Raw genomic sequence first — 15,216 nt, forward strand, 5'->3', positions numbered from 1 at the left:
GGCCGAGCCTGGGGACAGGGCCTGGGCTGGAGCCGCACCTGGTACTGGAGCTGGAGTGAGGGCCGAGCCCGGGCTTGGGATGGGGCCGGGAAAGAAGCCGCCGCTGGAACCAAGGACGAGCCTGGGTCCAGGGATGAGCCCGGAGTCGGGGCCAGAACCGTAGCCCAGGCGGCAGTGAGCTGACAGCCAGGGACAGGCCGAGTATGAGAACCAGGCCGAGTACCAGGCCTTGGTGCTGCTCTATGACCTGGGTTCGTGCTGGGGCAGGAAATGGGAGTGAGGGGAGGAGGATGAGGGAAATGAGGGAGATGGGGTGGAGAGTGGGATGGGAGAGGGAATGGGGGGGGGGGGGGGGCGTCTGGAGGAGGGAGATGGGGAGGGGTGGAGGAGGGAGATATGGGGTGGGGAGTGGGGTGGAGAGAGGAAAGATCCTGGGGAGGTGAGGAGGGAGGGTGGGGGGATTGAGGGAGAGGAGGGGGTAGGGAGGGTAGTTGGCACGTCTACACTCCCTCTCTTGCCCCTCCCTCTCTACACTCACTCCCCCTCTCTTCCCCCTCCCTATCTAGCCTCACCCTCTCCCTCTCTACGCCCGTCCCTCACCCTCTCTACCCTCCCCCACTCTACCCCTTCCCTTTCCCTCTACCCCTCTCCCCCCTCCCCCTCCCTCTCTACCCCCCTCCCCTCCCTCTTTATTCCCCTCCCCTCCCTCTCCATCTCTACCCCTTCCCTCTCCCTCTCTACCTCTCCCCCTCCCTCTCTACCCCTCCCCATCCCCCTCTACCCCATCCCCTCCTCTCTACTACCCCTCCCTCGCTAGGGATTGAAGAGGGGGAGGAGGGAGTGCTGGGGGATGAGGAAAAATGAGCCGCGCCTGCGCAGTTGGGGGCTATGCGTGGGTGGTGCAATATTGCATTGGGGGAACGGCTTGCATTGGGGGAACGGGTGAGTGGTGGAATCTAGCGTTGGGGGAGCAGACCCAATGTGTCTGCACTTGGTCCAAGTAACATCAGAGGCATTATCAAACAAAATGTGATATTGAACTGCATTAGGAAATATTAGGCCAGCAACCAGCTAAAAAGTTACATTTTAAGCAGTATTGGAGAGGGGGCACGAGGTGAAAAGGTTTTATGCAAGTAATATAAGAACACTCCTTGGTATATTTTGTTGCTCCAAAGTGAAGCCATGGGAATCTGAATAATCTAGCAATGTACTAAATGTTTCTCTTATTCTGAAATTAAGCAGCTTCTTGACTTGTATCTGATCTTAACTTGTCATGTTTGTTGAAAGTGCAAAAAAAAAACTACACATCAGAAATATGAGCAATCACTTCTGGTTACACTTCTGGCTTACAGAATTATTCAAGATACACGATTGAAAAAAGCCAATTGAGTACCTTTCACATCCCTTTGAGGACATCTACATCTTCAGGCATTTTTTTAGTGCAGATACTCCTGTGTGGCAGCCAAATTTTGCTTGGCAAACTCCCAAAGCAGCAAAATGCCTAGACAATCCGTTTCAATGCTGTTAGTTGATGGTAGATGTTGTACAGGAAATTTATGTAATTTAGCCATTCCACTCTACGATAGTTTTGTGAGTTTTTTAAAATATGTTCCTTGAAAGCACCTTTGAATGAATTATGTTGTAGTTATCTTACATCTATGTCCTCTCACTTCTAACCCTTTTGCCGCAGAAAATAGCTTCATACATATGTTTGAAAAAAAAACATATCCCCTGCCTCCCCCCCCCCCCCCCCCCCCCCATATTCTGCCGACAAGAGCGATCACCCCAGCTTTTCTCATCTCCATGTAAGTGAAGATGCTGTTACCATTCTTATTATTTGCTGTGCAAATTCTTCTTGAATACAGTGTCCTAAACTGAAACTAATGTTTAACTTGGAACACTTTTCTACAAGTCATGATGGAGTGTTTTGTTTTCAGGTGTAGAATTTGCTATACTTGTAAATGTGCGCCTGGAAAATGTAAAGACTGAGATTCAATGTTACAGATTTTCTACCATTTAACTCATCTCTCTGTTATCCATAGCATTCATATTGTCAACCTCATGACCAAATTTTATAACTATGGTTCCTCCATGAAGCAGAAGATTGATATGTATCATAAAGGCAAGAGACCCAACTACTGAGTTTTATGAAATCCTACTATTGCAAACTACTTTTAATTAATAGAAACATTACTGTTTGCTTCATGCCGCTGGGACAATTTTGGATCCAACCTGCAACTTTGCTTTTGACCATGTGGCTTTTACTTATGTCATCCATTATGGGACAATGTAAAATACCTTGCTGAAATTCACATGGTCTTACATCAGATGCCCTGCCCTAACTGGCTATTATTGTCTTTGCAAAGAATGATGTTATCATTTAGATATACGGCTGCCATGATGAATGTCTGTGCCTTTCCAATTAACGATTCAAATTGTTAAACAGAATATTCCAATAACTTGCTCAAGGCTAATTTTAGGTGAACTGGCATGTGCTTAGATTGTCCTTTTTTCTCCCCTCTTAATTACAACAACCTGTTTAGTATTATTTAGTATAATTACAACAACCTGTTTAGTATATAGTAAAGCGCCTTGAGTATTAAGTGCCTTGAGTATTAGAAAGGCGCTATATAAATCCCATCCATTATTATTTGCCCTCTAGCTTACAGGATGAATTTATTTAGCCACTGTAGAGGTGATTTGAAATTGTCTTTAAATTTTAAATTCTGGGCTTCTGCTTGAATAAGAATATCCATCCATCCTTTGAGAATATTTTTTTGCATCCCATAAAGTAAGATTATCGCCATAATTTGTCTCTTTAATCTATGCTTCATACACTTGAACCCAGTACCGGGGATACAAGAAACGGCCGCTGCTGGTATTTTGAACAATTAATAAAGGGGTGGAAGAACCCAGCAGACCAGGTAATTGAATGACGTTTTGGGTTGCGACCATTCTTCAGACTGATGAAGGGTGGAGAAAGCTGGAAAAAAGTAGCTGGTTGGATACAGGCTAAACATTGTCTATTTTTTAAAACGAATGGTGGAGATACGAGGAAACACGAACGTGCTTATTATTGCGCCTACGTTTTGTAACCTGAAATAATTGCTTTGTTTCATTCTTCACAATTGCTGCCTGATCGACGGGGTATTTCTAACGTATTCTATTGTTATCACTTTTCATTTGGCTCTGTTTGTACCAATCAGCCACCTTCAACCCGTGCCACAGCCGCTTGGAAACCTTGCCCTTTCAGTCCATGGTGATGGGGATACAGTGGCGCATTGTTCAGCCGATGAAAGGAAACTTGTCCCGTTGCTTGCACGGGGGCACAGCTCTGGAGGAGGATCTCGACCCGAAACGTCACCCATTCCTTGTCTCCAGAGAGGGTACACAAAAATGCTGGAGAAACTCAGCGGGTGCAGCAGCATCTATGGAGCGAAGGAGATAGGCGACGTTTCGGGCCGAAACCCTTCTTCAGACTCCTTGTCTCCAGAGATGCTGCCGATCCCGCTGAGTTACTCCAGCATTTTGTGTCTATCTCCAGACATGCTGTTGATTATTTCACGGACGTCCGATAAGTGGTCGAGGCCGTCCGTTCTCTTGTCCAATGACAGACGGGGCCTGACCTATTTCAGACCAATGGAAAGCCCGCACCGCCTTGTCCAATGAGAAGTGGATGCGGGCTGAGTCTCCCGTCCAATGAGGAGCGAGATCCGGGCTCCGCGCCGCCCAATAGGGGGCGGGCCGTGTGGTTGACGTTAACCTCGCAGCGAGAAGATGGCGGAGCAGCGCATTGTGCGAAAGCGGAGTGGGGACAACGAGCCTGACCAACGAGGTGAGGCGAACCGGGGCTCAGCCGCGCCAACCCAGCTCGGTTCCTTGAGGCGGAGGGGCCAGCGGCGGTGGAGGGAGGGAGCGCGGCAGCGGCAACGGCACCGATCCCGCCGATGCCGTGCTGGAGTGCGCGCCGGAGCCGTTGCCGGCTGGAAACACGACGCGGTGCGGCACGCGACCCCCAGGCACCTACATCAAAATTGGTGCAAAACATGATTTAATAACGGGCGGCGAGCGGCTGTCCAGTGTAATCATGCATGCATGCAATGCAGAATGCGGAGACCGGTGCACTCATGCATGTGTGCGCGGAGCGCAGATGGCGACAGCAGCTCTCCGCTTCCTCCGTGCGTTTCTGTAGCCATATGCAGGATAATAACACTGCGAAGGCGGGGAATTAAAGTTTATTTAGTGCGTATTTTCGTGTTTGTAGCCCGCGTGAAAGGGTATTGGCAGCGACTGGAGTGTCCACGATGTGCACAGATTGTGCCGGTGCCTCCTACCCGCCCCCATCCCCACCGCCTCACTATTATTTAAAGAGAAGGCAGTGCCGCTCATGGACAGAGTTGGTGCTGATCCAGCGCACTTGTTATTCGTGATCGGCGTGGGCAAACTCGGCAGTGGGTGTTCTGTGTATTCCAATTTACTTGTGCTTCCATTTCCCTCCTCTGCTTTTACCAGTAAGGGACAGCTCCCACTCCCATCAGTGAAGCAGGTTGTTGTTTGATAAATCTTCCTTCCCTTTGACGTACTTAAAAAATCTTTCCCTGCTTTTCTCTCACTCTTCATATGGTCAAGATGTATTGTTCTTTTCGACTTCTTCACCTCGTCTTTTTCCTGGGCTACTTCCCTTTACTATGTCATCTACCTTTGATACTCCTACCGTACCGTAGCACACCCACAATAATTTATTTTCCTTTTGGGTAATATTGTTTCAAATAAATAGTTGGCAACATTACCTTTTTTTTAAAAAAAGGCCCTCACGGTGTTGTCTTTTATATCTTTTTCCCAAATCATAATGCACATACTTTAGTTTCTGGCTGAATATAAATGTGTTGTTACATATTAAAATTAGCAGCAGCCATGGTAGACCCTTTGCAGTTGCTCTCTGGTTCACTAAGATTGTGGTTGATCTTTTGTCTCGTTGCTGCTTTTGGACACCGACTGTATCCCACTTCTTTTAATATTCAGAATCTACCAATCCCTTTCTTGAATATAATCAGCAATGAATCTCCTGACCACCTTGGACAGAGAACCCAAAAGATTCACTGTTTTTGTTGCAGAAATGTATTTTCCCTCTCTGTACTAAATGGCTGGCCCCTTACTTTGGACATGGTGACTTTGGTTTAGAGACATCCCCATCAAGGGGAAATATAAGCCCTGCATCAATCAACTCAGTAAAGCTTTCAATTCCCACAAGAATGGATTCAGTGAGATTACTCCTTGCTTTGCTGAATTCTGTATTGTAGCCTCAGTCTGGTGAATCTTGTCTCAGGACAAGCTCACATTCCAGAAATCAATCTGATGTACCTCCATTTCATGACTTCAATCAGTTGAGCGATTGGGTGATTCAGCCAGTATGGATATTCCATGAGTTGCTTCAGTGGGGTCTGAAATAATTGTACAAAATAGTGCAATTTAGTCTTGTATTCAGATTGTCTGACAGGAAAATCAACATTTTGTTTTCCTTCCTAATTGTGTGTTGTGTCTGCATGTTAATTCTCAGTAGCTCATAAAAGAACATCCAGGCCCCTCTGAACATTAATGCTTTTCGATCTCTCGCCTTTTAAAATAAAAAAACATTTTTTTCTTTTCTAACAGTGTGGATGACTTTCCATCTTTTCCCCATATTATATTCCGTGTGATACTTGTGGACCAGCTCTTCCATATTTGGTATGCCTGACTCGGGCAGTTCCAATATATCTACCTTAATATTTAGATTGTCAGTGCATTTTCCATTTCCTCTATCCCTGTTCTGTGGATCTTTGTTAAAAGATGGAAGTTACTAATTTACTGCTTCTTTCTCTGGTGTTTCTTTTATTATCTTACTCAGTGGAATAATCTGCTTTAAAGCATATAATTGATTATCATCTAAAAACGTCAGTTATGGGCCGGACACTTAGGCGACTGCCAGGGACTAGTTTTAATGAAATTCACCTACGATACCTGGCGAAAACCTACAACAGCATCTACGACAACCTACGACAGCAAAAATTGTAGCCACTGTTGCCGGAAATTTTTCAACATGTTGAAAATTTTGCAGCAGTCGCCTGTAGTCACCCAAAAAATCGCCAAAGTGGGACAGGCCCATAAAGAGTTGATATACACTGACTTCTTTGCAGAAACATATCTGGGAAGTACCGTTTTTAAGATGCACTTAAGTCTGCTGTACTGGCTGTTGAAGCAGTGTTCTGCGCTTGAATCTTTCGTAACACCTTAGCTGCTAGAAAATTGCTATAATTGCTTGGGGAATGTTGCTCTTTATAAGTAGTGTAGTGGATGAAAGAGAAAATACCCTTTTGGAAAATGACAGTGACTGATAGTGAAGCCGTAATAGTTTAGGAAGAACATGAATGAAAGTCAAATTGAAAGGCCTTTAACAAAATCCCCATGCAGATTTTTTAAAGTTTAAGCAGTTGGTTGTTTTCTCCATAGTTTTATTGGAAATGGAATCAATAAATCTGTGTAAGTAGAACCTGCCTCAAGTTCGGGTTTCTCAATTAGTTGAATAAAATATGTGCACGGACTTGCCAGAGAAACATAATTATCTTGCTAAGCTTCATGGAAGAAATAACTACAAAATTAATTTGTATGTCTTTGTGAAACACAGCGACTGCCTTTTTTTAAAACGGGTACAGTAAAGTCACTGGTTAACCTTTGGTACCTTTCCCAAAGGTACCAAAGGTTATTATGTGGAGTTTTGACAGTGATGGTTTTACTTATTCAACCTTATCTAACATGCACTGTTAAGTTTGAAAAGCTAGATACTAATTTAAAGCAAAATCTCTAGTTCAGTGACACTAGGGATAAATAAGGATTATTATAAGGGGGCAATGGATCAGCGTTCTCGTCGCGCCCCCCGTCAGTACCCAGGCTCGCCTGGGGAAGCCGATGATCCTCCCAGCAGACTAAATTCTACAAGACGACGCCTGAGAGCCAAGTCAAAGAATCCTAGTCATTATCCCAAAGCCGAAAGCAGCAACAACGACCAGCCTCAAGAGCACCTAGCAGTTGCACCTGCTCTCCGAATACTACAACTGAATGTTGAAGGCCTCTCTGCAGCCAAGTGACACCTCATCGAAGTCCTCGCCCACCAACACTCCATCGACGTCATCTGTCTCCAAGAGACTCACGTTGGGCACAGAGGAAGCGGGCCAATACACCATCAATGGCTTTGATCTTCTTTGCTATTCAGGACTGGACAAGGCCCCTGCTTGGCCAGCCTTCACAAATGGGGCAGCAGCCCAACCGCACGGTGTGCTTGTTCAAGAGGCAACTGCTTGGCTAAAGGACTTTGCATTCGCTAAATAAATAAATAAATAAATCCTTATTGCCACGGTTAAAATCTGCCATGGCCAATCTGTGCCAGTACTTTCATATTAATGGATATTTGATGTATCCATGCTCAAACTATTCAAGAATACTAATACCTAAACTTGCCTTTCAAGGTGTTAAGTTCTAAGGCAGCAGGATTGACAACTAAACATAAGCTTTCAGATGGTTTGTCAGAGGAGATGGTGATGGTGGGTGGTGTTGAACTAATGTGTGGAATATCAAAAGATTGCATAAGATTTTAATGATTCTTGTTCTGTGGTTCTGTCGGCTAATTATTATTCAATAAAGCCAAACTTGCAGTCATTTGCAAGTTTCTTTTTATGATCTTGGAATATACCAGAATACCTTTGTCCAATGGATTAATGTGGGAAATAAACTAGCCAATTTAACATCAATTTGATAATCTGTTTCTAGGTGACTGTTGAGTGATAAATGTTGGCTGATATCTTCACTTTCCTGCAGATTGGATGGGCAGTTCCTATTTTATCTTTCCTTATTTTCTTTTTCCATCTGTTTATAGTGAGATGGCTCCCATACATATCTTCATAATCATAGGTCAATTGGCAATTTTTATTTCTACTTAAGAGAGCAAGTGGGACCTTCTTTAGAATGTGGTACCTCCTGACAGCCCCGCATTCTTGGCCCTGCACCAAACTACCAATCTAAATCTATAAACAAATCTCTCCATCTTCCCTCTTTCTCTCTCCCCCCCCCCCCCCCCCCCCCCCATCTATATCCGTGCGTTTCCCAGGCTCAACAATTTGTATATTTTCTATACCTTTCTCCCACTTTGTCTTTTTATCTCTGACCTTTGTCTGACCATCTATCCAAAACCCCCTATCTATCTATATCTATCACTTGCCCCCATGTCCTTCCTGCTTTCTCTCCCCCCCCCTCCCCCCCAACCACCTGAAATGTCATCCGTCCATGTTGTTCACAGATGCTGCCTGACATGCTGTTACTCCAGCCAGCACTTTGTCTTTATATTTTTTTCTAATCTAGATTGTTGTGTACCTTTACTTGAACCCATAACCTGACACCACCAAAGCCAATAGACAATAGGTGCAGGAGTAGGCCACTCGGCCCTTCGAGCCAGATCCCCAATCAGTACCCCGTTCCTGCCTTATCCCCATGACTCCGCTATTTTTAAGACCCCAATCTAGCTCTCCTCCACCTCTGAGGCAGAGAATTCCACAGACTCACCACTCTCTGTGGTGTAATGGAACTGTGGTGTAATAGAACAGAAGCCTTAAATTTTCAGCCAATTAGAAAATTGTGTGTAAAGTCCCATTAAAGAAGAATATTCAGTTCACCTCTTAATCCAATATGTTATCTTTGCGGAAAGTCAAATCCGTAACATAATGGATTGATTGTTTACATTGCATGATCATGAAAATACGAGTAATCTAACGTGGAAAGTGACTCTTTCCAACAATTCCTAGCATAAACTCAAGGAATGTTGTAATCATTCAAATTCAATATTGAATTCAATCATTTCAGATAACCACCGATAAGTCTTCAGATTTATTTCTTGACCAGTTCTAATGTAAAGTTATCAATTTTTAAGATTAAAATAGATTTTATAGTTTTTATCTCACCATTGAAGCAACCCAAGTTGCTGCGTATTCCCGCCATTCCTTTTTCAGATTACTAGCAACTGCTGTATTGTGCATTTGACAGGACCAGCATGCTGTTGTGACTTACTCTAATTGCCCAGGTTCATCTTCCTCTGGATAACCAGCAGAACAGCTAACATAATTCCCTTCTTCTAGATGATGTCAGAACCGTCCAGTTGTCACCTGGACAACTTTATTCTTCACTTTGTCGTAGACATTCTCTTTCCCTTCACCCTTGCCCCACTCTATAACATGCAACACACTTTTTCCAGTTTGAAGAAAGGTCACTGACCTGAAGTAATAAGTTTTTGTTTCTCTCTTCACAGATGATGAATAATCTTAAACCCTTTCTAATTTTAATTAGTAATTGTTAATGTTAATTTCCTGTCCATTGTAGTGGGATTGCTCACTTCCAGCAAACGTTCTGTTCAGGCTCTTTATAAAAGTGTTGCCCTAGGAGTAGTAAATACATTATTTTAAGCTATTACTGAGAAATCAAACATCCAGAATATTGTACCTTCCATGGACCTTATTGTGCTATTCATGATGTTGTTTGTTTTCATTTGTTTAAGAAACTTTCAGTTAAGGATGAAAATGTATCAATACACGTGGTATTGAGAAATATACATTTCTCTTAAAAAGTTATTTTTACATCTACAGCAAATATTTGATCAGTTCTCAGTTTATTTAACAACTGCAGTGTGTGTAAATGTTTTGCTGTATGTTTGTAATTTTTTCTTGTCGCATTGAGCATTTGAAAGAATCTGTATTTTTGGGTTTTCTACAACTTTAGACCTATTTTTAAATATTTGAAGAGTTGTTGTACATTAGTTATGCGTTAGGATATCCAGTGGGACAATTTACAAGAGTCAGTTTGAAGGATATTAATGTGATCACTTTTACAAAAACTAAAGTCATAAAATATTGTTTTGTTCTTCTGTGATGTCCTATAGATTTTATTTCTGAAATTGATCAATGGTTCTTTATTATCATATGTGGCAAGGTCCAGTGTAATTCTTTTTCTGCGTACAGTTAAGTAAATTATCACTATACATAAACACAATCCCAGATTAAGTACAAAGTTTATAGAAATAGTCCAGTGAGACCATATATGTCTTTCTACAATAATGAGACAAAGGGGGTCAAATATCAAATTCCTTCAAAAAAGTTGACAAACACTTTATTGGGTTCATGACTAACATAGTATCAACAAAACATATAAGAAAAGATAGCATATTGATGGCAAGTTTCCAAAAATGGCATCGGAATACACAAATAGATTTTGTATAACTGTTGTCGCGTGGTGTCCATCAGTGACTTGGTTGGCACAATAAGTGCACGTATTTCTTATTCCTTTCAATGTTTATGAATACCATATGGAACAATAAAATTACAAACACCGTTTCCACTTCATTCACCTGATCATGTTGTAGAATACTGCATCCATCTGACTGGACACCGTGATGCGTGTTACACCAGGGGTTGGCAACCTTGTTCTGCATAGGAGCCATGTCTGTGAGCGGATGGCAAGCCACATCTATCGCCACAGTGTGACACTTGGTGTTGTTTTTTGCTTTAGTTTTCACGTGTTTTTCAAGTCGTTTTCTGCAGTTCCCAGGTCCCTCGCCTGCCCCGGGACTGGCGGTAGCATGCAGGTCGGCTCACCTGCCCCAGGACTGGCTGTAGTGCGCAAGTCGGCTAACCAGCCCTGGGACTGGCTGTAGCTCGCAGGTCGGCTCGCTTGCCCTGGGACTGGCTGTAGCATGCAGGTCAGCTCGCCTACCCCAGGACTGGCTGCAGTGCGCAGGTCGGCTTGCTAGCCCCAGGACTGGCTGTAGCATGCAGGTCAGTCACGGTCGTTGTGGAGCTTCCCGAAGTTGACACGGAGGAATGAAGTTCGCGACTTGGTCTGTACGAAAGGTAAACAAGAGACAGTGTGTTACCAAATTGAAGATTTGGCTCGGTTTTTTAGTTTTGATGACCAATTTATGCCCAAAAAATGTTTTTTGTTGACTTTAAAAAGTCGGAAAATATATCATAAATGGTCGTTGTGCTTTTGACACCACGATGTTTTTGATATATTAAACTTGAATATAAGAAAAAATAATTAACTTCCCTAAAAATCACTACTACCATAGGATACCTCGTTGGGGTTTGTGAAAAGCAGTAGAGGTTTGGAGCCTCCGTGGTTTAACTTACGGAGGTACCGACCTCGATAACGGTCGTTGTGACAATGGACACCAAGCACAACGACCGTTACCGGATCTTTGCTAGGCGGAATACCAGACATGTTACTCTATTTTTCCTCCTGGTATTGATGAAGATATTTCCCTGGATCATTATCAAAATGTATATGTTTGAGGGGCCTTATGAAGTTTATTTATGAATTAAATATTCATGACTAAATGTGGCAGAGTTTTTAATGTCACATTTTTGGTGTGGAAGAGTTTTTGACATTTGGTCTTGAAGTTATCTAATTTATATCTGTTATTTGTAAGGTTTCACATGATGGGTAGATTTTTGTTAAGAACAGTGTATTGGTGTAAAAAACTAAATCTTGTTCATAAAATCTCTCCAGTATTGTAAAAAGACTCGAGAGGCTCCATGTTTTAGTGCAATTTTCAAAGTCCAAGTTGCTCTAGGTGCAGCTGGCCACAAAGGCCTATTGTCCCAGCAACGTTGCATGGTTGGCCTGGACAAACATAGTTGTAGGGGTCCTCTATCGCCACAGGCCCCATCCCCTCTGTGTGCTCGGTCTCCTGGATCAAGACAGAAGAGGACATGACAGAGAAGAGGAAAGATTGACGGTATGTAGCAATTTAGTTTAGTTTCTCACATGTACTGAGGTACAGTGAAAAGCTTTTTGTTGCGTGCTAACCAGTCAGCAGAAAGACTACATATGATTACAATCAAGCTGTCCATCGTGTACAGATACACGATGAAGGGAATAACGTTTAGTGCAAGGTAAAGTCCGATAAAGATAGTCTGAGACTCCAATGAATTAGATAGTAGCTCAGGACTGTTCTCTAGTTGTTGATAGGATGGTTCAGTTGCCCGATACAGCAATAAATCAACTTGGAATCACAAAAGCAAATACAATTCAAATGTAATCTTAAGATTGGCATACCTTGTGTGGCATGCAGTAAATCACTGTTGGACCATATTACTACTGGAGTGAAGATTCTAGTTAAGTATAAAGCATAGTCTATACTGTTTTACGTATTATTTTAAACTTGTTTCTGTTTATTTGTAGGAAGTGCGTGTGTCAGAAATATGTATACGCAAAGATAAAACTTTGTCTATCTCAGCTGCTAGTAATTAGTCCATGGCCCTGCAAATTATTGTTCCCCAATGTTCTGGGGAAACATTCCACCTTGACCCCCTTTGAGGTAATGAGTTCTGGACCTCTACTACCTTGGATGGAAATATTTGTTTTACCTCTTCTCAACACCTTCTGCTAATTACTTTAGATACAAGCTTCTTAATTTTGATAGATCTATTTATGTAAGTAAGCACTTTCTATTTATCTCAGCCTTTCATAATTTTAGATGCCTTAATTAAGTCTCCCCTCAACATCCTCTGTTCAAGGAAAACCATCATAGCTTAACTATTCTTTGCTCATGGTTTCAATTTTTCAATCCTGACAACATCTTCATAGATTTCTTCTGCACTCTCGAGTGGAATCATATATTTCCTTTAACGTGCTGACCAGACCTTTATGCAGTACTCATGAAATGGATGAAATCGTATTTTATATATAGTTCCTGCATAACTTCCAACTCTAATAAAGTTATTATAGGTTGTTTTTGAGACAGCAGACTACATTCTTGCCACACAGTCTGTGATGAAAGTAGTCTTACAATGCTGTTAGATTGATTGTTTTAGTAACTATGGAATGGCAATACATTTCCAGGTTAGGGCATTGTATGGAGGGCAAATTGCAGATGGTGGTTTTGTCTTTGTTCCTCCGGGTGGTGTAATTTTCAGGTTAGGAATGCCCAATTAGCATCCTCCTGGTGAGTTGCTGTAGTGAATTTTGTGCTAATGATAGAAGTTGTGTTAAGACTAGAGAATTCATTGAAAACATAGGCTGCTTTGCGTTGGATGGTATTTACCATCTTGAGTACTTATGGAACTCGACCCATCCAAACGGGCGGTGTGTATTTTCCATTATAATATCCTTTGTGTTTTGTCTAAGGTGGAAAGGTGGACTATCTGCTTATATTAGGTTAGCAGAAATATTGGTGTTGTTGAATTTGGTTTTGTTAAGGCATAGATATTGATGAGGACTTCATGGAGATCTCTTCTGTTTAGTTTGTGCCATGGAATCTTTTTAATTGACTTGCAAAAGTTTTGATTTAATCTCCAGGAATGTGATTTATTTTGTGTCATAACATTTGTGTCATTCCTAGATTATGTACTAATTTTTCTGAATTAGCCTTAAATACAACCTTCTGACTAAATTAAAAGACTCATGACTGAGCCATGTTGACTGACAAATGTCCAGTAGTCAGTAAACCTTTTTCAGTATTCTTTAACAAAATACTATTTACGTGCTGGCCTCAATCTTTGCTGCTGATGCGCTCAGTGTTTCTCAAGATTGAGCTGATTGCAAATATATTGTTTACTTGGTGGTTACTGCTTTGAAATGCTGCATTGCACATGGTTGTTGGTGATGGTAACTGGACAACGTCCTGTTTGCACTGTATATTGATTTTAGATAAAACGCTTCCACTTACAACTGATTTTTGGCCATCTTACTCAGTCCCCCTCCGCACATCAGGCGCAGAGGATTATTCCCATCAATGAAAAATAAAAGTGTTATTTGTGTTTAAAAAAATGTTAAGAATCTATCTCCTGTCAATCACGCCATGAAGGCCACGCCCCTTCCGGTGGGAGGGGGGGAGGGATTATAAAACCCGGAAGTGTGGGTGTGGCTCAGTCTCTGCAAGATGGGGGAGGGAGAGGTTACGACTATCTGAGCTGTGAATCAACTGAACACACTGAATGTCTACTGAAATGTGAGAGTGTTTATGTGGTGTTTTGTGTGGTTTTATGGTGGTTACACCCTGCTTGAAATGGTATGAAACTGCATTTGAATGTGGTGGCTTTGCACCCTGCTTGAAGTGGTCAGAAACTGCACTTGAATTTGGTGGCCTTGCACCCTGCTTGAAATGTTATGAAGCTGCACTTGAATTTGGTGGCCTTGCATCCTGCTTGAAGTGGTAGGAAACTGCACCTGAATTTGGTGGCCTTGCACCCTGCTTGAAGTGGTATGAAACGGCTATTGAATTTGGTGGCCTTGCACCCTGCATGAAGTGGTAAGGAACTGCATTTGAATTTGGTGGCCTTGCACCCCGCTTGAAATGGAATTTCAAGGAATAGCCGTGAGTCAACTGCTCGCCCACCAGCCGTGAGTGAGCTGCTAGCACACCAGGCTTGAGTGACTGAGCTGTCACCTCAAGAATCCATTTGGCCCACAATGTCCATACTAGCCCTCGGGAAACCAGTCTCTTCAGCCCACAATACCCATACTAGCGTTCCAGAAAGCCCCCCCCCCTCCACTGGCCACCAATATTGGAATTGGTGGAGAGGTGGAATATTGCGTTGGGGGACCAGCCCTCCCGTGCCAACAGGTCCCACTTAGTCTAATGATATATAAACGTGTTGCCTTTTTTATTTCAAGCTCTGCTTTTCCTTGATTGTTTCCTGAAGCTGTAGTTAATATTTTTGCACTTGGGTTCACTGTCAAAAGCTACACTTTTAACTTGCATCCCTGACAAGCTGGATTGTATCTAAACCTCTCCAATAAATGGATGAAAATAAAACCAGATATTAAAACTGTTCGTCCAAAAGCAGTGCAGCAACTGCTGGAATGCATGGAGCTGCAGGTTAAATCTCTTGCCAAGAGATGAATAATACACTGTTGACCATACAGAGATTTGGCTTTTGAAATGTGTCATTTTATTGAACTAAAATGCGTATAGAAACATAGAAATTAGGTGCAGGAGTAGGCCATTCGGCCCTTCGAGCCTGCACCGCCATTCAATATGATCATGGCTGATCATCCAACTCAGTATCCCGTACCTGCCTTCTCTCCATACCCTCCGATTCCCTTAGCCACAAGGGCCACATCTAACTCCCTCTTAAATATAGCCAATGAACTGGCCTCGACTACCCTCTGTGGCAGAGAGTTCCAGAGATTCACCACTCT

General features: G+C 42.7%; 1 protein-coding gene across 2 annotated transcripts in view; it reads left to right on the forward strand.

The window, feature by feature from the left end:
* The first annotated feature begins 3,737 nt into the window (after window positions 1-3,737).
* adarb1 (adenosine deaminase RNA specific B1) overlaps window positions 3,738-15,216 on the forward strand; it is a 222,378-nt gene continuing 210,899 nt past the window's right edge. For both annotated transcript variants that reach the window (XM_033024436.1, XM_033024437.1), the window contains exon 1: window positions 3,738-3,835. In XM_033024436.1, the coding sequence (XP_032880327.1) occupies window positions 3,778-3,835 (58 nt within the window). In that variant the 5' untranslated portion in view covers window positions 3,738-3,777. The remainder of the gene's footprint in view (window positions 3,836-15,216) is intronic.

Source organism: Amblyraja radiata, chromosome 7, assembly GCF_010909765.2.
Source record: "Amblyraja radiata isolate CabotCenter1 chromosome 7, sAmbRad1.1.pri, whole genome shotgun sequence".
Taxonomy (NCBI): Eukaryota; Metazoa; Chordata; class Chondrichthyes; order Rajiformes; family Rajidae; genus Amblyraja; species Amblyraja radiata.